This window comes from Hippichthys cyanospilos, chromosome 17 (assembly GCF_059441005.1).
Source record: "Hippichthys cyanospilos isolate Australia breed blue-spotted pipefish chromosome 17, RoL_Hcya_1.0, whole genome shotgun sequence".
NCBI lineage: Eukaryota > Metazoa > Chordata > Actinopteri > Syngnathiformes > Syngnathidae > Hippichthys > Hippichthys cyanospilos.
In genome coordinates, this window is record NC_142385.1 from 9326159 (window position 1) to 9347174 (window position 21016).

The 21016-nt window shown below is 39.2% G+C and overlaps 3 protein-coding genes and 1 non-coding gene across 7 annotated transcripts in view; all 4 read left to right on the top strand.

Moving 5' to 3' along the window:
* Positions 1-7284, top strand: part of capn15 (calpain 15) — a 42969-nt gene extending 35685 nt beyond the window's left edge. For all 4 annotated transcript variants that reach the window (XM_088439603.1, XM_088439604.1, XM_088439601.1 and 1 more), the window contains exons 8-12: positions 441-602; positions 693-928; positions 2086-2255; positions 2754-2932; positions 4129-7284. In XM_088439603.1, the coding sequence (XP_088295729.1) occupies positions 441-602; positions 693-928; positions 2086-2255; positions 2754-2932; positions 4129-4306 (925 nt within the window). In that variant the 3' untranslated portion in view covers positions 4307-7284. The remainder of the gene's footprint in view (positions 1-440; positions 603-692; positions 929-2085; positions 2256-2753; positions 2933-4128) is intronic.
* A 134-nt stretch (positions 7285-7418) lies between these two features.
* Positions 7419-18122, top strand: LOC148409498 (putative protein MSS51 homolog, mitochondrial). The gene is made up of 8 exons (XM_088439351.1): positions 7419-7517; positions 7630-7776; positions 8275-8442; positions 8537-8686; positions 11607-11731; positions 12205-12768; positions 16745-16838; positions 17211-18122. The coding sequence occupies exons 3-8, from the start codon at positions 8285-8287 to the stop codon at positions 17407-17409; spliced, it is 1290 nt and encodes a 429-aa protein (XP_088295477.1). The 5' UTR covers positions 7419-7517; positions 7630-7776; positions 8275-8284; the 3' UTR covers positions 17410-18122.
* On the top strand, positions 17889-17960 carry trnam-cau (transfer RNA methionine (anticodon CAU)). Its single transcript has one exon. It is a non-coding gene; the product is annotated as a tRNA-Met (tRNA).
* Positions 18123-18334: 212 nt separating the features above from the next.
* On the top strand, positions 18335-20934 carry LOC148409500 (putative protein MSS51 homolog, mitochondrial). Its single transcript, XM_088439708.1, has 6 exons — positions 18335-18453; positions 19101-19247; positions 19512-19636; positions 19772-20335; positions 20410-20503; positions 20569-20934. The coding sequence occupies exons 1-6, from the start codon at positions 18437-18439 to the stop codon at positions 20771-20773; spliced, it is 1152 nt and encodes a 383-aa protein (XP_088295834.1). The 5' UTR covers positions 18335-18436; the 3' UTR covers positions 20774-20934.
* The last annotated feature ends 82 nt before the right edge of the window (positions 20935-21016 follow it).

A 21016-nucleotide genomic window follows, 5' to 3' on the forward strand; every position in this document is an offset into this window, starting at 1 on the left:
ATTCAGAAGGACCAGTTTAAAGGAATGCAAGAAAAGGGAATTACGGAAAAAAAAAAACATAGCATATTACTTTAACAAATATCACTATTGTGGCTGTAGCTTGCAAAAAACTGCACTGCGTCAAACTGATAGTGTATGTGTATATATGTGTGTAAGTGTGTGTTTGGCTCTGTTATTCATGTGCCTCCTGTCTAGAAAAATAGGAGTTGCAATAAGTCCAGGAGGGCCGAGGCAGCTGTCCTCTTTGAGCAACTCCACCTGAAAAATGTGTTTGGCCCAGAGGACCCCATCTGTCTTTTTTTTCTTTTCTTTTTTTTTTGCCTGATTTCCCTCCGACGCGTAATCTCTCGCCTTTCCACTCAACCTGGACTGAAGCTAAAGGAGTGATGAAAGACAGTCCAATCCGGATACGGACTTAAAAGAGCTCCTCCTCCCCGCAGGTACTTTGACTCGGTGGATATCTGTAAGATCCACTCGGACTGGCAGGAAGTGAGACTTCAGGGATGCTTCCCCAGCAAGGCCAGCGGGCCGGTCACCGTCATGGCCCTCACCGTGCTGGAGAGGACGGCGCTGGAGTTTGCTCTCTTCCAGGAAGGAAGCAGGTAAACAGTGGACGCCGAATAAAATCGAAAAAAATCATGTGAATGGGCTTCGCTACGACTCACCTTTTCTTCGACCCGCTCCTTCGCCAGGCGCTCAGACACGGCCGACAGTCACCTGCTGGACTTGTGCATCATGGTGTTCCGGGCCTCCTTCGGGAGCAACAACAAGCTGACCTTAGGTCGCCTCCTAGCGCACAGCAAGCGAGCGGTGAAGAAGTTTGTCGGCTGTGATGTGATGTTGGAGCCCGGGGAGTACGCGGTGGTCTGCTGCGCCTTTAACCACTGGCAGATGAACGTGAGCGGGTCGGGAGGACCGCCCACGCCCAGTAAGCGTCCGCGCGTTGTTGCCTCCGTGAGAAAGCCCAAATTTTGAGTGTGATGGGTGAATGGAGTACAAGATGCAAAAGATAGCATGATAGATTGATAGGTGGATGTTACGGCATCCCTGGTTTACATTTTTTCACATTATGAGCTGGAACACTCCGTTTTTTTTCGTCCCCTCTTTACAGCATTTTTTTCACTTTACGGCATCAACAACACTTTCGAAATTCAAACTTGACGCTCATACGTCTCATGTGTCACTGCATACATTACTAAAATGCTGTTCTGCTATTGGTCGGCGTTATGGCACCACTAAGATGCTGGTCTGCTATTAGTTAGCGTACTGTGTCACTAGGATGCCGACATGCTAACGACATGACCTCGTGTGAGTGCTTACAATATTGTATTTATTGTGCATTTTAGAGCTTAATTCAAATTTTAGTTTGGTAGCCATGGGTCCCAAGATTGCTCGTGTTAAAGGGAGAAGAAGATGATTACAATGGGAATGAAGCTGGAAATAATCAAGAAATACATAGAAGGCTAGGCTAGGCTTGGCTACCCTCGCTAGGGATTATAGCCGTAAATATCTAGTCAACGTCACTCAAAGTAAATAAAATTGATTTTTTCTTTATATATTTTTTATTTATGATATTTAATTGTATACCAGTATATTATCTATAACTATACTATACTATTTTCTTACTTTTTCATATGTGTATCCAATTTTGATGGGGTTTTATGCACATTAGCTAATTACCATAGGTTTCTATTGTTTGCAATACGATGATTTCGCCTTACGATCCCAACTCTGGAATGGAAAAAAAATTTGGATGGCGGGGGTCCGCCGCGTAACATTTTGTTCTTCACTCACCACCTAGTTTTGTTTGAATACCCTTTCAACTTAAAATACATGAGGACTCTGTGTGTAGCTAGAATGAGGCAACCTTGACAAATGAGTGAAACTTGTCCACTGATAGAAGCTTGATTTTCTCTGACTATTTGCGCATATTAAAAAAAATTAAGTCACCCGTCAATGACTTTGCTTGTAAAGAACGTGCCTCGCTGGAGGTCCTCAGGTCTTTTTTGTTTGTCTTTTTTTAATTCCTATTTCCAAATAAAAGTGCCCACTTTCTTCCTTTATGTCCACCTCCTTCCCGCTCAGTCTCCAGTCCAACCAGTGGAGATCATCGGCGGACCAGTCCGGACTTCCCTGGCTACATCCTGGCCATCTACAGCTCCAGACAGGTGATGGTGGAGCAGGTGGAGGCAGCCGCCACCACGCTGGCCGACGCCATCATCCTCCTGACGGAAAACAAAGGAGAAAGACACGAGGTGCTTGTCCCTGTCTACCTTAATGTTGTCGACTACACCCTACTATTTTGTCGCAAGAGTGACGCTCCTGTCTTTTTTCAAGTACTCTCACATTTTCTTTTTTTTTTTCTGACAGCGCTTTAGAAATAATATATAATATATTTTTTGTTAGATCCTTCAGCGCTCGTCACAGCAGGTGGGCCGATCTCTCTTTTGTGTGTCAGGCACTACATGGATGCCAGTAATTGGTTGTATTCAAATATATTTTCTAGGACAGTCATAAAAGATGCTGGCGCATGGGAAACCTGCCAGATACCTTTTTTTTTTCTTTGTTTGAATATTTAGCATGTGCAAAAGACCACGTGACTTTTTAAGACATTTTTTTTTTTTTGTTTGAATATTTAGCATGTGCAAAAGACCACGTGACTTTTTAAGACATTAGACATTCAGTTTTTTCAGTTTTAAGAATTTTAAACAATATGTTACTGATTTATTTTGTTGTTTTGTTTGCCTTATCAGGGGCGCGAAGGAATGACCTGCTACTATTTGACGCACGGCTGGGCGGGGCTCATCGTGGTGGTGGAAAACCGTCACCCCAAGTACTACCTCCACGTCTCCTGCGACTGCACAGACAGCTTCAACGTGGTGTCCACACGCGGCAGCCTCAAGACCATCGACAGCGTACCGCCTTTACACCGGTATATTCACACGCGCGCATATTTTTAACTCGTTCAATCCCACCAACGTGCGAAATCGTTTTTTGTCATCAAACTGTTAAGTGTTAATTCGTTAATCCAAGTTTTTATTTGATCTCAAATTGCTTTGTCAATTATTTTTAAGTGCAGGTTTGCATAACCTAAAAGTGATGTCAGAAGAATTTAGTGGCTAGGAGCTGCTTTTAAAACATGTTTTTTGGGCAGAAATGAGCAAGCACAGTGGAGCCGTGACAGCTCATTAATTCTCCTCCGAATTGAGGCTGCATGTACACCTGCAAATGATTCACTTGTACTGACGCGTGTTATATGACATGTTCTCCTCCAGTGTTATGACCCATTATAAAAGGCAACCCTAAAATGTTTTTTTCTATTATAGTCTCTCCTAACAAGAAAGTGATGGCCCCTTTTTTTAAATGTATTTAATTAGGCTGAGCATATTACTTTGCTAACTGCTCGTACTTTAAAGCGTAGATGTCAAAGTCGAGTCCTCGAGGACCGGTATGCTGCACGTTTTTGATGCTTCCCTTGCAAAAACAACTGGTTCAAATGATAAGAATAATTTTTAAGCTCCCGCAGAGCTTGCTGATGAGCTCATCATTTAAATCAGGTATTCAGTGGAGAGCAAGGAGGAAAACACGAAGGACCCCGGCCCTTGAGAATCGGAGCTTGACTGTGACTGTGTTTTAAAAATTTACCATTTACAGCAGAGAACCTTAATTTTTTGTCCATAATTCATTTGGTAACTAAATTAATTTTCCTGATGCCTTTTAAGAACACATTTTGAGACTTCCCCTTCACTGAGAATGACAACATGTTCAAGGCTCATGTCTCAACCAATCACAGCTCATCTTTTTTTTTTTTCCTGTTTGGTCATGTGGCACCCACAAGCTGAGCTGTGATTGGTCACTTGCGCATATGTGATGTCATTTTCAGTCCTCAAAAAATGTCTAAATGTAGATTAATTGTAAGTAAAAAATAAACATAGCAATTATAAACAGATTTCTAACTTTTTACTTCTGGAAATAGTTAAGTAGGTCTAGAATTCCATTCTGAATTCTAAATTGAAAAAAAAAAAAAAAAAATCCCACCTCTCACCTAAAGTCAGAATTGGAAGATGGAGAAAAGCCTTTCCCAATTTTTGTATCAACTATTCTCTGTGTCTCTGTCTCCCCCTACAGGCAAGTTCTAGTAGTGCTCTCCCAGCTGGAAGGAAACGCCGGCTTCTCCATCACCCACCGGCTGGCTCACCGCAAAGCCGCCCAGGCCTCCTTGGGCGACTGGACGCCCACCAAAGCCACGCACAGCCCCCAGCTCACCCCGGACATCGACGGCTTGCACCGACCCAGGCCGCTATGACCACCGTCCAAGATGGCCGACCGACGGTCAGACCGCTGGAACGCTGGGCGGGTGGCACGCGCGGACTAAGATGTGGAACAAGAACCATCTGAATGTATTCCTCAACACTGAAGCTTTCTTCTGGGCCCCTCAGGATGAACGAGGGCGGACTCGCTCAGCTCTCAAGCACCCCCGCGGACCGCTTTCAAGTGTCAAAATGCGTGCGGTACAAGCGCTGTATGTGGATTCCCAGTGCTGTAACTACTGAGCCATCTGCAAGACTTCTTCCCTCCACTTTCCGCCCACTCTGTAAAACAACCAGGGGAGGGGGCGGGGGCACCTTTTACTGAATCGCACCCTACCAAAATGGTACCCCTTGAGCCAAACCTCTTTTTCTTTTTTCTTTTTTTACCATGCAGGTACGGTATCAGTCTTACATGTTTTTGTTTTGTGGTACATGTTAGAAAAGTTTCTCTAACTCAGGACCAAACGTGTGTCATTTGCAACGAACCTTCGCCTACTCACTGGCAGATTAGATTTTATGGCTTTTACATTCGTGTCCTTTCGTGGTGTCGAAGAACTATGTCAAATTAAGAGTGAATGTTTCATTTGGTCGGGCCGTGTCCGAAAGAAAGAAAGTTGAGACGATATATCCTCCTTTGACCCACGCTATTCATTTGTGTCCACGGTTGTGTCCCTTTTGTCTCAGCAAAGTCAGGAGGTCCTCGACTGGGTACGCTAGTAGTTAGCTCAAATGATTCAAAAGATGTAGACCAAAAGCAAATGTCCTCTTCAGTGGACACAAAGGAAAAAAACTGGGTCTCGGTAGGATGTAGACAAAGATCGGGGTGGGTGTCAACTAATTTCAGATTTTTAATTTGTGTGAGTTTCTGTACAAAATTGTAACTGAATCATCAAAGGTGGATATTTCCCGTTACAGATTTGACTTTCACTTCACAGCAGGTAGCTCTATGATGGCTCACATCCTGACAAAAACAAGACTGCTATTTATTTTTTCTCCCCTTTTGCGTGGACATTAGACATGCTGGTTTTGTGAAAACTAGGCATGGGCCGGATTTATAATAGTATGAAACTTAAAAAATATTTTTTAAATAATAAAGGAACAAACCAATAACTACTTATTTCTTAAAGTCACTAGCTGCTTTTTCTGCTTTTTTTTCCACTTCGTGAAGTACCAGCACAGAAGCAAAGTGGCGTGAGCTATCCTAGTTAGCTTCTTTAGTTGGGACTTTCACTATTTTTAGACATGCTAACTTTTAACTGGTTGCTAACAATCATTCCAAGTCTGCGTTCATGTAATATGACAACATTGCTTTGCTGTTCTCGTTAGCTAGTTTGTTGCCTTATAGCACATTTTACCGATTGTAAACATGCTAATTAGTAGATCTTTGCTAACAGTAATTTCAGAAGCACCAATATTCAAATATGCCTTGAATTTGTTGAATAGGGACGGGTGCGCCGCCGTTCGCCGTGGTAATTAGCTTGTTAGCATACACAGTAGCTAACGCTAACTCTTATTGCCGGTTGCCAACGGTCATTTCAAGTCTACATGTAATTTCTCAACGTCGATTAATCATGCTAGTAACGACTTAGCTGCCTCGGTAGCCATCTTCACCAATTGTACACACGCTAACACTTGTAAGGCATTGCTAACAGACATTTCAAGACATTGTAATATATTGTCAATGTGTTATCATACAGAAACTGATGTTAGCTGGCTAGTTTGCTGCTTCTAGCTAATTCCACCCAACTGTATACACGCTAACCCTCTGACACTCCTTTTATGGCAACTTTTTAAAGCCATTTTGTCATATAAGTACCGGTACCCAAAAAGTTCCCGAATGAATCTACTCTTCCAATAAGTGGAAAAAGTTGGCAGAAGTTGTGTGTTAGTTTGCCTGTAAAAAAGAAAGAAAAAAAACGCTCATATGGCTAATTTGTAATTTAGAAACTATATTTTTGAAACCGCAATATAAACAAGCCCAGGCCTAGTCATTCATTACCAATACTGCATACTAAAATTCATGCAACAAACATCAAGATGAATTCAACAGACAATCAATAAAATAGCTTCCATCTGTTTATTATGATCACCACGATATTTGTGTTTTAATCTCATTTGGACAGTTAAAGTTTGTGAAGCAAGTCCCAGAGCAGCCGTTTAGACAGCCAGCCAGCCGATCGCCTTTTGCGTCTCAAGAGAAGGGAGTCATTGAAGTTTACTTTTGCAGCCTTTGTTTACCAAAGCGGGAAAATTGGGAGCCCCAAATTGTCTCGTCAGAGCTTTTAATTGTAATCTAAAAGAAACTTGTACTACAACTGGTCTGTAGAGTCAAACGACAACATTAGGAGGGGTTTTTTTTGGGGGTCTTACTTGAAATTCACAAAGCTTTCATCGTGGCTCGTTTGAATGCAAATGACACACGCTGAATAGTTTTTACATTTTAGCCATTTTCTTCCGGCCATCGTTTTATCTTAAAAAAAAACACCCTGTAAATGTGTCTGGGATGTAAAGCAGCTGTAAATATACCCCCCCCCCCCCAAAAAAAAAAAGAAACATCCATGCGTGTAATGACCACTCTTGAATATTTGCACTGAGCAGCTGTGCAATTTAACTTATTTGGCTCAATTTTCAGGCTTGTTGTCAAATGATTTGTCATTGACTTTACATTCACATTTTCTTGCTGGTGTCCCTCAGTTACTCGTCCTCTTTTTTTTTCATGTTTCTGTGGCGCCCCCTGCTGCTAGTTAGAGGATGCTACAGCCAGTTTAACACACAAACTGTTGTTAAACAACAAAATCAAACTAAATCACGTTTGAATAATAGTAATACCAACAAACAGGAGCCTAATAATGACAAATGTGATATCATACTTTTGGGGGTAGGGATGTGAATATATATATGTATATATGTGTATGTTTTAATATTTCAATCTCAGGTTCCAGTGGACCAAATAAAAGTTCTTTTTTTAAATTAATCACAAGAGTTGTGTTGTTTTATTTAAGACAAACTGCACTTGATGAAGCACTCAAAGCCAGATACCACAAATACTATTGAAGCTCCTCAAATTGATGTCAACATAGTTCCTTGGCACAAACCATTGCGCGAAGCTCCTCAACTCACTTCAACATATTCACTTGGCACTAATGCTACAAGACGGTGACCAAGCACTTGAAGCTCCTCAACACAGCTCTTCTGCAACAAAATGCTGTAAGAGCACTTTTACGTAATGGAAAGTGGCAACAAAAAATAAATAACACTCCCCATATTTGTTCGATCGTTCCTTTTAAAAATATTCTGTGCCGCTTTCCTCTCTCCCAAGCCCACTCTCCCTCCCCACGTCATCTCCACTCCCACTTTAGACCCTCCAGGGGTACATGAGAGGATGACACCCACATGAGGAGCTGTCAATCACTGCAATCCTGAACTCAAGAAGAAAAAGCAAGAAGAAATTGGCTGCAACCACGAGGTATGACGACTAAAATCTTTCTCCGGTGCTTTGGCGTATCTCCAACCGGACAGCTGAAAATGCGATAAGGCCGGGTTAAATAGTGCAAGGACTGCTTCTCTGTTGATATGGTGCGTCTTAATTAGATGAGTCGTGACTGTGCTTTATGCTGCGGGCAAAGCCAGCCTCTGTAGCACTGCATAACTCAAAATGTGCATTAAACGGTTTTCATTTTAAAGATCAGCTAGAAAAGAAGCTCTATATATATATATATATATATATATATATATATATATATATATATATATATATATATATATATATATATATATATATATATATATAATAGCCTAACCCTCTTTAATACACTATATTATGTATGCATATGCAAATTAGAGGGATACTTTTGTGTACATTGTATTCATCACAAAGTACCATTTTATTAATATTACCGATAATATTGCCATGTTGTTTATTTATCATTCCTCCTTATTATTTTTTCACTTTTCTATTTGGAAGGTTTCCAATAATGGCATCCCAGATCCCAGCGATCCCCCAGTCTTGCACGCCAGGCACCAACAGCGTCTTCTCAGACCAGTCTGGTTTCTACTCGCTGGACTCCAACGTCCCGGGTCTCTCCAAGGTGATCCTGGACAAGCTCAACTTGAATGACTACGGACAGTACAGGTAGAATTTTTTTTTTTTTAATGACATATTCCTCCTTAGACTTTTTTTTTTTAAATGACATATTCCTCCTTCTCATGGGAAAATTGTGGCTTAGGGCTGCCCTTGAGGGAAAAGCCAAAGGAATCACCTTCCGCAACTACAAGGAAATGTTCCAGAAGATGGAGGAGACCTTCAAATTCTGCACCGGCTGCAACAAACTTCCTGAACATCTCAGCGATGGAAACACTCTGAAGCGCTGTGTCAAGTGAGTCCCATATCAAATGAAAATGAATTAATTTTAAAATGCCATTTATATATTCCAGAGGGAAAAATGCCATTCATCAGATACAAATGCAATAAAAAAATATGGAACATAAATAAATAACCTGCTATTATTTCTATAAATACAGAATCTGCTGTAGCACTGTGTATATCTAAGGGGCGTGGCCTAATGAACGACATCAGCAGTTGAACTCTCCATTTCTAACATGAAAGATTCATATCAGTATTTGCCAGATTCTTCGATTTTGGCACCACAGTGAAGAAAACATGGAAGATATCCAGGCGTAAATATAACTAAGACCTTCTGACTGTGAATCATCGTCATGGAACTCCGCGGCTCATAAAACACATTTACAGATGCCTCCAATGTCAAAACATCCCATAATATACTGCAGTCTACTTTTTATGACATTGATTTAAAACAACAAAATGTGGTAGCGTCAAATTCATTGTGATGACAGATTTGTTTGGCAGACATAAGCAAGCAGTGATCAGCAGCTAGGACGCCGCTTGTGTTACGTTAGCTTAAGCTTCAATGCTAACAGTAACATTTATTTGTACTGCTCATACAAACTTTATGACATGCTAGGTGGCTCAAAATAGAATATGATAATGAGTACCTAGTAGTAACCATTATCATGACGTTACTAGCCAGTCATATTAGCTCAAGCATCAATGCTAAGTTTACATCTCAGATTTGTTTGTGCTACCCATACAAATTTTATTACAAACTAAGTAGCTCATAATATAATGTGATTATCATGACATACTAGCCAGGGCACGTCTCGTGTTTTCAGCTCTAGCGATAATGCTAATGTTTTGTTTCGCGCCCTGTGTGCTACTCGATAAAAACTTTATTGTACTTTAAGAAACTTTAAGAAACGAATAAATACCTCGTGATCCCGAAGTACTGTACCTATTTTGCATGCTATAAGGTTGACAAACCAACCAAAACATCGCTCATGTTGCGTTAGCTAACTCTTTTTAGCAGCTAATAATATTTGTGGATCAACAATGGCACCTCTCTTGTTACATTAACTTAACAATCATTGCTAACTTTACTTTTCAGATTTGTTTGTACCACCCATACAACTTGTATTCCTTTTATTACTTTTGATAATGAGTACTTTATCATGCGGTGCAAGCCACGTGTTGTTAGCCCTAGCAACATTGCTAATGTTTCGGTTTGAGCCCTGTGTACGACTCAATTAAAACAATAATTTTCCTTTTAGAAGCTAACAAGTACATAATGATCTCGTACTTTTTTTGCATACTGTAATGGTGACAAACCAACCAAGACACCTCTCAAGTTGCGCTAGCTTCAATGCTAACATTAGTGGAAAGTGTCAAGAAATCCTTTTAACCCTTTTATTAGCAAATATTGATGGTGGACCAGCAATGACACCTCCCTTGTTACATTAGCTTAAGCATCAATGCTAACTTTAGTTTTCAGATCACACTAAGTAATAATATATGATAATGAATACTTTATCTTGGCATACTAGCGAGGTGTTTTTAGGACTAGCAAAAATGCTATTGTTTTGTATCAAGCCCTGTGTACTACTCATAAAAACTCCATCGCACATTTAAAAGCTAATAATTACTGACTGATCAGTACATACTAATACTCAGCGATGTTGACGAACCAGCCAGCTTCAACGCTAACATTTGTTTTCAGAATTGTATTCGTCAGATGAAATTTATTGTACCCTAGGAAGCTAATAAGCAGCTTGTAATCCCTTTTCACCGTTTTTAGTGGCCAATAATGATGGTGTACTTGCATGTCACTTTAATGCTCGCGTCAATGATAACATGACTCCTCAGGGTCTTGTGTTATTTTATACTCACACAAATTTAAGTATACGCTAAAGAGCTAAATGTGATGTACTATGTTGTCATGTTGGATGTTTTCAAAAAGGGGTTGCTGTCTTATTTGTGTATTTTACCAATTTGGGCACTATTTCCTAATCCTCTACAAATTGGGTGAGTTGACCGTATTTCATATGGTTGCTTTAATGTACAAGCACCGCTTGTGTTGTTTGTTGTCTATTTTTTTTTTTACCTTTATTTTTTTCCAGTTGGGAATTCAATCCCTGCTGCTAATTAGAAAAGCTCCCCCAACGGTATTGGTCTTTATACTAGCCCGTAATCACCCCCTACTCTCGCACTAAAAATTCTCAGCTGCTTCTGCCTCTCTTACTGGTAATTATTGATAGCAGCTGATACACCAACATGCAATAAAAATACCTTGTCCATCAACTGCAATAACGCATCGACATTCCAGAGTTTTCAGCTTGATTTGAATTTTTATTCCCGTCACATTTTTAAAGTTACAAAAGTATAACCCAAATTCTTTTGAGCCACACTAATAAGCTTCTTTTGATGGATTTAGTACGCTGAGTGTGTGCCAAAAGAGTAGCGGGGCAAATGTGATGTAAAATGTGAGGACCTTCAAAGTATTACATCACCGCCGTGTTCGTTTTGTTTCAAGGACGGGGTTTATTTCCTGACACGTAAAAAACATTCACGTTGGTTCATGCTGCTATTAGTTTTATGTATGCGGCGCTATATATTGTGTATGTCATGCAAAGCAGCCTTATGGGATTTTCTGACACGCCTCGCTTAGCTTACAGATTCCAGGGTATTGTTTTGCACTTATTTTGAGCAATAGTCCTAACCAAGGCCCGCATTTATTCACAGGTGCTCATATTTCATTTTTAAAACGGCTGAATGGCCAAGCTCATGCAAGAACATTTGCATGTATTTTTTTTTAATACCCCCAATTCATTTTTGTATTGTACTTATATTATTAAAATTAATTTTATTCAGGGATCATGGCTCATATTGAAGTATTTCAGATTCTCACAAAGAGCCGTTTCCTCTGTCCTATGGGACTGTTACAGGTGTTTAAACGTGTACTACTGCTCCAAAGACTGTCAGGTAAAGAATTGGCCACAGCATAAAAAGTTCTGCAAGACGCTGCGTCTGGTGGCCATCGACAGGCTGGTGGAGTGGTTGACCTTCGCCGGTGAGTGATGCACACATTTTTTCACATGGTTTCAGCAAATCTAATTTCATTTTCAATTTTTAATACATTGTCAGGAACAGTACAGCTTTCTTTTCAAATTAAGAGCAAATGAATTAGAACATGAAGCATGTGAGGCCTTTATTTCATTAAGTTTTATATGGATGCACGTTGTCATTACGGACACGATTTTATGACAGATGAATCAAAAATTAGAATAGTTCCAAAGTTTAATGAATTATACAAATATTGAAGATTTTAATTTTTTTTCTTTTTTGTGCAGGCCAATGAGTACATCATTAAAAAAATATTGAGAACCACTGCTTCAGTGGATCTTAGACCGGACAAGCACTCTGAGATACAAAAAAAATCATATCTACAATACATGCATGGAAAATCAATCATTTTCAATACAGTTTTGTGACATTTATTTTTTGAGCTTCATGTTCAAGAAGGAAACTACTTGACCCTCACAGGAGACCTTCCGCTTCCTTCCGAGAAGTGGTCCAAGTCAGCTGCTGAGGTGAAAAGCTGGCAGGACTGGCTTGCCCTGCAGAGTCACCTCACACCGCGTCTGGACGCCATTTTGACGTGCGCCAACATGGAGACACTGTGGAGGAACGCCGGCAGAGCCAAGCCGGACGACGGCGACCTGCGGCAGTCCGTGTGGCGCGTTCAGAGCGAGTTCCTCTCCCGCGTCCTCACAGTGGGCTCAGCCGTGCGGCACTACAAGCTGGACCCTTACGCTAAACCGCTTAGCATCCACATAGCAGGGGCATCCCATAATGAGACCATGGGAGCCAGGCTGACGGACTATGACGAGCTCAACAACATGTTCCCGGGACATCAGGGTATAGAGGTGGTCATGGTGGGACCGGAGGTGGTGGCGGGTCCCATCATGAGGCCTCCTCTCACGGCCTTTGGGCCCAAGAAGAGGGTCTACATCAGCGCCTACAAGGGCCTCTACCATCAATTTTGGGAGGAGGCGATTGAGAAAGGAGAAGCGGCCAAACCAGACCTGGTGGTTGGTTTTCATCCTGGTAGGTAACTCATCATTCAATTAAAAAAAGAAAAAGAATAAAGTATACACACTTATTGAGACTTTACAGCTCATCTCTATGAGATCATCGATACAGCACTAATATTAGTCTTTTTGTTCATTATTGTTAAAACACAATGTGTCAATTTGTTTAGTTATGTTTGATTTGTAGTTTGACGATAAATTTCAACTTGGATTGGCGCTAAACTCATAGGAACACTTCAAACATAAAAGCTATTTACCATTAGCATTAGCTATTTACTATTTACATAAATTACATACATTTACTATTTACATAATTTTCTCACTTTTTACAATAATCTTTTAAGAGTAAAGGGCACCCCAACATAGCTGCTTTTGGCATTAGCATTTAGCTAAGCAGACTTTAAAGCTAAGCTAATTGGTTGTTTTGAATACACAACATGGCATTCTGATTTATTTTTAAATTTGATAAAAAGATCACTTATACTATAAGAGATCTTTTTATTTAAAATCAAGCAAGCAAACAAACAAACAAAAATGATCTTGTATCCTCAAAAAAACGTCCCTTGTATCTCAGGGCATAGCTATCCTTGTATGGTTTAACTCATTCATACATAAGAAAAATGTTCACCTTGGGTAAAAATAGAAGAGGTGAAAAACAATATCTTCTTTCCAATTATTCTCCCATCTTTCAGTGAAGCCAGCAAATGAGATGTTTAACTCGCTAGAACTGCTCTTCATTAGCCCCTGGCTTTTATCGGAGATTGTTGGTGATTAATGGGAGCAGCTGGGAATACACTTTTACTGGCTGCCAACGTAACGTCCGCTAGCTGACCTCCTGAAAGGGTGGAGATGTGTTCCTCCCTTTTCTGATTCACACAGGGGCACGTTGGTTTAACGTTAAGCGAGCCACTTGGGCCTACTTCCTTTATGATTCAACATTTTGTTGTTATCATAAAAGAATGGTAAACGATATGCTGGAAAAATAACACAATAGATCCCCACGCAGTGCCAGCTCATAAAAGTGGCACTATATACTGACACCTCCTATATGAGATGGCACCACAAGTCTGATGTGTGACCCTTTAACCCACCAAGCAGCAGTTAAAGCCTGACCCGTCCACAACCATGACCTTCAAGCCCCCGTGGCTCAGTTATCACCGTGTGCTAAATATATAACATCCGTCATGTGGTGAGTAAACTGGCCCAGAGAAGCTGGCCAGGAATCAGCTGGCTTGCAACGAAATAGCGCGATAAAGTAGATAAATACCAAGGGAATGGGTATTGAGAGACAGAAAGAACATTTGTCAAAAGTGGATAAAAATTACAAGATTCATTTTTCAATGAAATGCTACACTGAAAAAAAAAAAATCTAAAAATGCCGAACTTTAAATTAACTGCTATAATATTTGCTGTTTTGCAGAAGACAAAGAATATATGCAGGAAAGTGATATTGTGTGTCTCTATGTTGCATCAATTTTCTGTTCACATATAAGTATTACAATACTGCAAATAATGATGCTAATTATTATCTTACCCATTGCGTTTTGCGTTTTTGACAACAAAATCTAGTTGGGCTAAAGTTGTTTTTTGAAACATAAATAAATATATATATATACATATATATATATATATATATATATATATATATATATATATATATATATATATATATATATATATATATATATATATATATTTATATTATATATATTATATATATATATATATATATATATATATATATATATATATATATATATTTATATTATATATATTATATATATATATATATATATATATATATATTATATATATTTTATATATATATATATATATATATAGTATATATATATATATATATATATATATATATATATATATATATATATATATATATTATATATATATATTATATATATATATATATATATATATATATATATATATGTATATATATGTATATATATATATATATATGTATATATATATATATGTGTATATATATATATGTATATATATATATATATATATATATATATATATATATATATATATATATATATATATATATATATATATATATATATATATTATATATATATGTGTGTGTGTGTGTATTGCTATAGATATATCAGTATATGTGCATGCAAATATTGTTTGACCAGTTTTATTTAGTTTTTTTTTCTTTGCAAAGAAGCAGGCTTACTTTATTGTATACAAAAGCAATTTTTACATTCCACTCAAATCAGTGTAATGCTGCACGGCTCCCGCAGAGAAATGACAGCATTTCTAAAAAAAAGAAATTATATAAAAAAAACAAACAAAAAAAACAATAGATGACATTTAGACGGACCAATAGTGTTTATATGTGGGAGAGAAAAAAAATTCAATTGGACATCCACATTTTTGCCCCGACAGGAATGATTATGTAAGAATTGTTGACAATATTCCTTGCTTTTTGTATTATTTGGGCTGAGTCATATTTCCAGACAAAGCACTCTAAATAAAAATAGGCTCTTCAAGTGCAAACTCAACATCAGATATGACATGCAACTCTAAAAAATATTTTTGCCTTATCACACTCCAGGTACAAAACCTCACTGAACTCCCGTTTAATTAGTTTAAATTGTATCAAAGAATCTCAAAGAGATATTCCTTTGGGCTAATCTAAATCTTTATCCCGCATAAAGGCCAAATTCTCATTAGCGCCACTCGATTATTGCAATTAATAGCCAGAATGCAGCGGGTGCGCTTTATCTCCCCCGAGGGTTCACACATTAAATCCTTGTTTAATGTTTTATCTTGATGAGAAGCGCTAACCTGGGGCAAGCAGAAACAGCTGCAGCTTAACTGAATTTGTTCAGCTGACTCCGCTCGCATTTCCTCACCGTGCATAGTTTTCTTTTGGCCGCATCCACCAATAATTTAAGAGCCTATCGATCAGCTACGGCAGGGGTGGATGGATTCGACGCCTTTCATTTCCACCGTGGCTCCGAGCCCAGAGGCCCTGATTTTAGGGCGGGTTTTTCATACCACACGCGGCCCAATAAATCAGCGTCCGGGCTCAAGTGACAACTGGCGGCTAATGTGAGGATGCGGGATTATCCGGCAAATCCAAGCCAGATTTTTTTTGCTCTGGCTTGTCAAACGTGTCAGGAGGTCGTTGCGGATATGCACCTGCTGGAAAGTGATGAACCCTATTTGTCTGTAAAATTTTACTTTGGTAAATCATACAACAATGACATAATATGGATAAACTGTACATATATATATATATATATATATATATATATATATATATATATATATATATATATATATATATATATATATATATATATATATATATATATATATATATATAATGGGTGCAAACTCATTTAAAAAAATAAGGCTGCTTAGAACCAAGCACAGGCAAGATTTTAATCAATTAGCAGTCAAAGTGTCATTTTTGGTCACATTCCAATTTTTGGATTTTTCAAAATGGGTCTCAATTAACAGCCAGCACTGTAAATATTAGGAATCAGGTGAGAAACGCAAAACCATTTCACACTGGTAAATAAAATATTAGGGTGAGAAAATAAGAGGCTTTTTTTCAAGCAAATTAAGGAAACATTGCTTTCTGGTGGTAGCGCTTGATTTGACATGTAATTTTAAAAAAAAAGCCTGACTTTTTAAATGTTAATATCACTGTGGATCCACTTAATTAATCATGGCAGCCAATATAGTGATCATGATTAAAACTCGATTATTTGTGCAGTAAGTGCTTTTATTTAGCGTTTTTGCATCATGTAGATTGAAAGGTGATTGTGGCAGTTTTAAGAGATGGATGAAATCTGGTAAATCCCCACGATGCGCCCTGGAAACTAAAAAAATAAATAAATATTTGGGAGAATACTGCGAACAAAAACATCTTTTGCAAGAATCAAGCTAATTTTGACATTCATTATTGTTACAGTCTTCTTCGTGACCTAATTAATGCTCCTTTGCAGGTTTCCACGCCAACCAGGGACTTGTGGAGGGTTGGCTCCCCACCCTTCTGCTTCTCCGAGACTACAACATCCCCTCCTTTTTCACACTGTATAGGTCAGTCATCTCAGTATTTTGCTACGACAAATAATAATAGCTTTACTTAAGAAAGAGAAGCGTAATCTACACCTTCTATCAAGAAATCCATTAAATTGAAAATCACTGCTGCCCTCTAGCGACAGTTATTGTCAGTGCAAGTCCTGATCAAGGCTCAGTCACGTTTACGTTCCAACAGGAGAAAATCTCGAATAAATTAGTGCCATGTTCAACTTCGCCCTATGAAGTTTGATTTTAAATTGCATTGTAAAATCCTGCACCCACGCAGTCATAATCGCTACAAGAAATATTTAGCAAAACGTTAAAATAAAGTGTCATTTTTATAGGGAATTCTTCTGTGTAGGTAAAAACTTCTCCATTGTTTTCCGGCAGTGACATGGAGCTGAAGTACTCGTTGCAGATCCTTCTGGAATTGGAGATGGACATCAAGGAGAGCGGGGCCAATCCGTTCACGTCGCAAAAACCAGAGCAGGTGCAGGCCTGTCCCAACAAACCCGCTGTATATTGTAACTCGCACTATATCGCTTTCCAAGGGCTGATGCCACGGGAGGACTTGGAGGAGGCCAACTAAATCTGATCTTGTTTAGTTGGGACAATCTTTCTTTTTCACGCTGCGGATCGAATACTTTTTCACCCCTCTCACCTGTTAATATGACGAAAAGCCAGATTCCTGCCACATCATCAAGACTGTAAACAATGCAATCACAGTTTTCAATCATATTGTGCGCAATGCTATACAGTTGTTGTATAATACACAGTGTTCCTTCGCTACATCGCGGTTCGGTTATTGCGGCTTCACGGTATTGTGGGATTTAATTTGTTTTCCTTTCAAGTCAGGCTTGTAGAAATGCATCAATTTTATTGATTAAAAAAAACAACCGCTACTACAAAGATTTCATGGCCGTGTCGATTGTAGCTGAACCTATACTATTTTTCCTCAGGTCGGACTAGACCAAAAAAATCGATTTCAGTCTTTAACGAATAAATTTATCAACAATTTGTAAGTTATAACCATTATTTATTTACAAAACAACGTCGTTATGACCACAGAGCAGAGTGGCGCAGCGGAAGCGTGCTGGGCCCATAACCCAGAGGTCGATGGATCGAAACCATCCTCTGCTAATCGTTTTTAATTTTTTTAAAAAGCACTCTTCGGCTTTTAAACGAACAATCATTTTGTAAACCCAATGTAATAACGACCATCTCCGTAAGTGTCCGTCATATTAACTTTGTTAATATTGACTATTGTGTTGTAGAATCCGTGCAGAAACAATAAATATCCTCGATGCGACACTGACCTCTAGCGGTCATATTACGAATGTCTATTCAAACAAACGTTGAGTCTTTTCTGAATTAATAAAGATAATTTCCCAACAACCTCCATAATAAATGTTTTTATGTTCTTCTTACTTTTTTGTTTCATTTAGCTCATTTATCACGTCATATTGCACATTTGTAATTGTTGGAGTGTGTGTGCATGTACAGATAAATGTCAAACACTGGATGGATGATAACAGGTGTTTTCAAGTTCTACTCCAAGGCGTCGGAAGTGGAAGAAGAGCCTGCTTACTTCCCTCACTAACTAACAAATCTTCAAGATGACAGAAAGTGCGAGGTACGTTTTCAATGGTCATTCAATTTTGCTTGATTTTTAAAAGTCTCAAGTGAGTGTCGTGCAAGATTAGGCCTACAAACCAGCTACGCTTAAATCCATTTTTTTTTTTCTAGTTTTGTTTCCCTCCTCTTAGACATTCTTTAAGCTTTTTGCTTTCCACATTTCTGTGAAATATGTATTTGCACTTATTTTCTTGCTTATGTTGTGACTTTGAAAATCTTTGTAAGACATTTTAAATGACATATGGTTGAATCTGTCCACCCTCCCCAACAACACATGCCCATGCTAAAAATAGCTAATGCTAGGAGTGGGAACCATGGAACATGGTAACTATGTCGTATCCAAATACAAAAATTTTGCGACGGTACTTAAAGGGAAAGTGACATCAAAGAAATGTCTTGACAATTATACATTCGATGTGCCCCCATTCGACTAAACAGTATTTTGATTAATATTAATATGAATAAATTAACAATTATTATCCATATATCTGGGGGCAGCCATTTTGTCACTGAGCAACTTGTTAGGTCTACAGCAAGTAGCAAAATGGCCGACACCGAGATGTGTAAAAGCTTATAGACGGGAAGACAAAGGTCCTTGTTGGTTTGACATTTTTACGATTATTATTATTATTTATCCCTTTCCAGAGCACCCCCACAAACGGAAAAATCCATGGCTTTCCGCTGCCAAAAGGAGATGTTTGAGAAAATGGAGGAGTCTTTTAAAGTGTGTGCACGATGTGAGAAGAGCTCAGATGAGCTGTCAAACCCGCAAAGCCTAAAACGCTGCTCCAGGTAAACGAGAAAATCTAATGGATGGATGGAAGGAAGCTAGCTAGCTAGATAGCTTCCTTCATCCATCCATCTAGCTAGCTAGCTAGCTAGCTAAATAGATAGAATTAAACTGCAGTCATATTTGCTTTTTCGCTAGTAATTAGCGAATATCGCATTTATTCAGTCTTCTTTTACAGGTTAGCAAGACAATGGGTGCCCCATTCCAAAAGCAGTTTTTATTTCATACTAATTGTTATAGACTGCAACATTTATGATCCTTTGCAGATGTTTGAATGCATATTACTGCTGCAAGGAGTGTCAAAAAAACGACTGGTCCAAACACAAAAAGTTCTGTTCACTGCTGCGTCTGGCTGCCATTGACAGGGTGGTGGAATGGCTGGTGTTCAAAGGTGCGCAAGTAAGAAATGTTTTCTCAATTATAGACTCTGAAATGTACAAAGAATAAACGTAAACATTACTTTTTTGTTTTGTTTTAACTATCTGAAACCATTTTACCTACTGGATTCTTTCCAATGGCCCGCCAGGAGATCTTCCCTTCCCAACTGACAAAAGGTCAAAACCCGAGTCCGAGATTAAAAACTGGGATGACTGGCTGGCCATGCAGGGTGATCTCACCGCTCGCCTCCATCCTATTTTGACCGGCGAGAACATGAAAGCCTTGTGGAGCGACGCTGGTAGACCTCGGCCCGAAGACGGAGACCTGAAGCAGTCCCTGTGGAGGGTATGCAGCGAGTTCTTCTCCAGGCCTCTCACCATCGCCTTGGGGATGAGGCTCTTCGGTTTGGACCCTTATTCCAAACCACTTACCATCCACCTGGTGGGAGCAGGCCAAAGCGAGACTCTCGGGGCAAAGTTGACGGACTATGACGAGCTCAATCAGATGTTCCCCGGACACCAGGGGATAGAAATAGTCATGGTGGGACCGGAGCTGCTGAACGGGCCCATCATGAGGCCTCCGCTCAGAGCCTTTGGGCCAAGGCAGAGGGTTTATATCAGCGCATACAAAGGTCTCTATCATCAATTCTGGGAGGAAGTGGTCGAGAAAGAGGAAGCAGCCAAACCAGACCTGGTGGTTGGATTCCATCCTGGTGAGATCATGTTCTGAGTTAGAATGTTATGATCGGTCACTACCTTCTACTTTTGTTTGTTTTTTCCTGTTAAGGATTTGACGCCAGTCAGGGTTTGGAGCAGGGTTGGCTTCCAACACTTTTACTCCTGAGGGATTATGAGATATCTTCTCTGTTCACCGCTCTGAGGTGAGAAGTTGCAATGCTAGTTTTTCCATCCTTCTTCGTGACGTTTCTTGCTTCTTTACCCACAGCGAGACAGAAATGACCTACTCGCTGCAGATCCTGCTGGAATTGGAAATGGACATGAAAGGAAGTGGCGCCAATCCTTTCGCGTCACTCAAACCGGAAGTGGTGGGCTCGTCCCCCAACAAGCCACCTGTATACTGGAACTCGCATTACTTTTGTTTTAGAGGTTTACTGGAAACGGTGGAATTGGAGGAACCAGATGAAGCCTGATGGTGATCTGTGCGATTTTTAAGTAGTCGATTATTCACAAACTTCTAAAAATATTGGTTTGAATTTATTTTTCTATCTAAAAACATCAAACTTTTGAATTGTTAAGGAAAAATAAGAATGAGGAAATAGCGACACTAATAAACAAGTGGTTTGTTTGTAGACGGACATATTTCTGTGTTGAACTGACAGCGCTGATTCCGTTGTTCTCTTTCCCCTTTTGAACACCAAATATTTCCAGAAAAT

Coding starts and splice junctions, on each gene's coding strand:
- LOC148409498 (XM_088439351.1), top strand. CDS start 8,285: ATGGCATCCCAGATCCCAGCGATCCCCCAGTCTTGCACGCCAGGCACC. Junction 8,443..8,536: donor AATGACTACGGACAGTACAG/GTAGAATTTTTT, acceptor ATTGTGGCTTAG/GGCTGCCCTTGAGGGAAAAG. Junction 8,687..11,606: donor ACTCTGAAGCGCTGTGTCAA/GTGAGTCCCATA, acceptor GGACTGTTACAG/GTGTTTAAACGTGTACTACT.
- LOC148409500 (XM_088439708.1), top strand. Junction 19,637..19,771: donor GGAATGGCTGGTGTTCAAAG/GTGCGCAAGTAA, acceptor ATGGCCCGCCAG/GAGATCTTCCCTTCCCAACT. Junction 20,504..20,568: donor TCTCTGTTCACCGCTCTGAG/GTGAGAAGTTGC, acceptor CTTTACCCACAG/CGAGACAGAAATGACCTACT.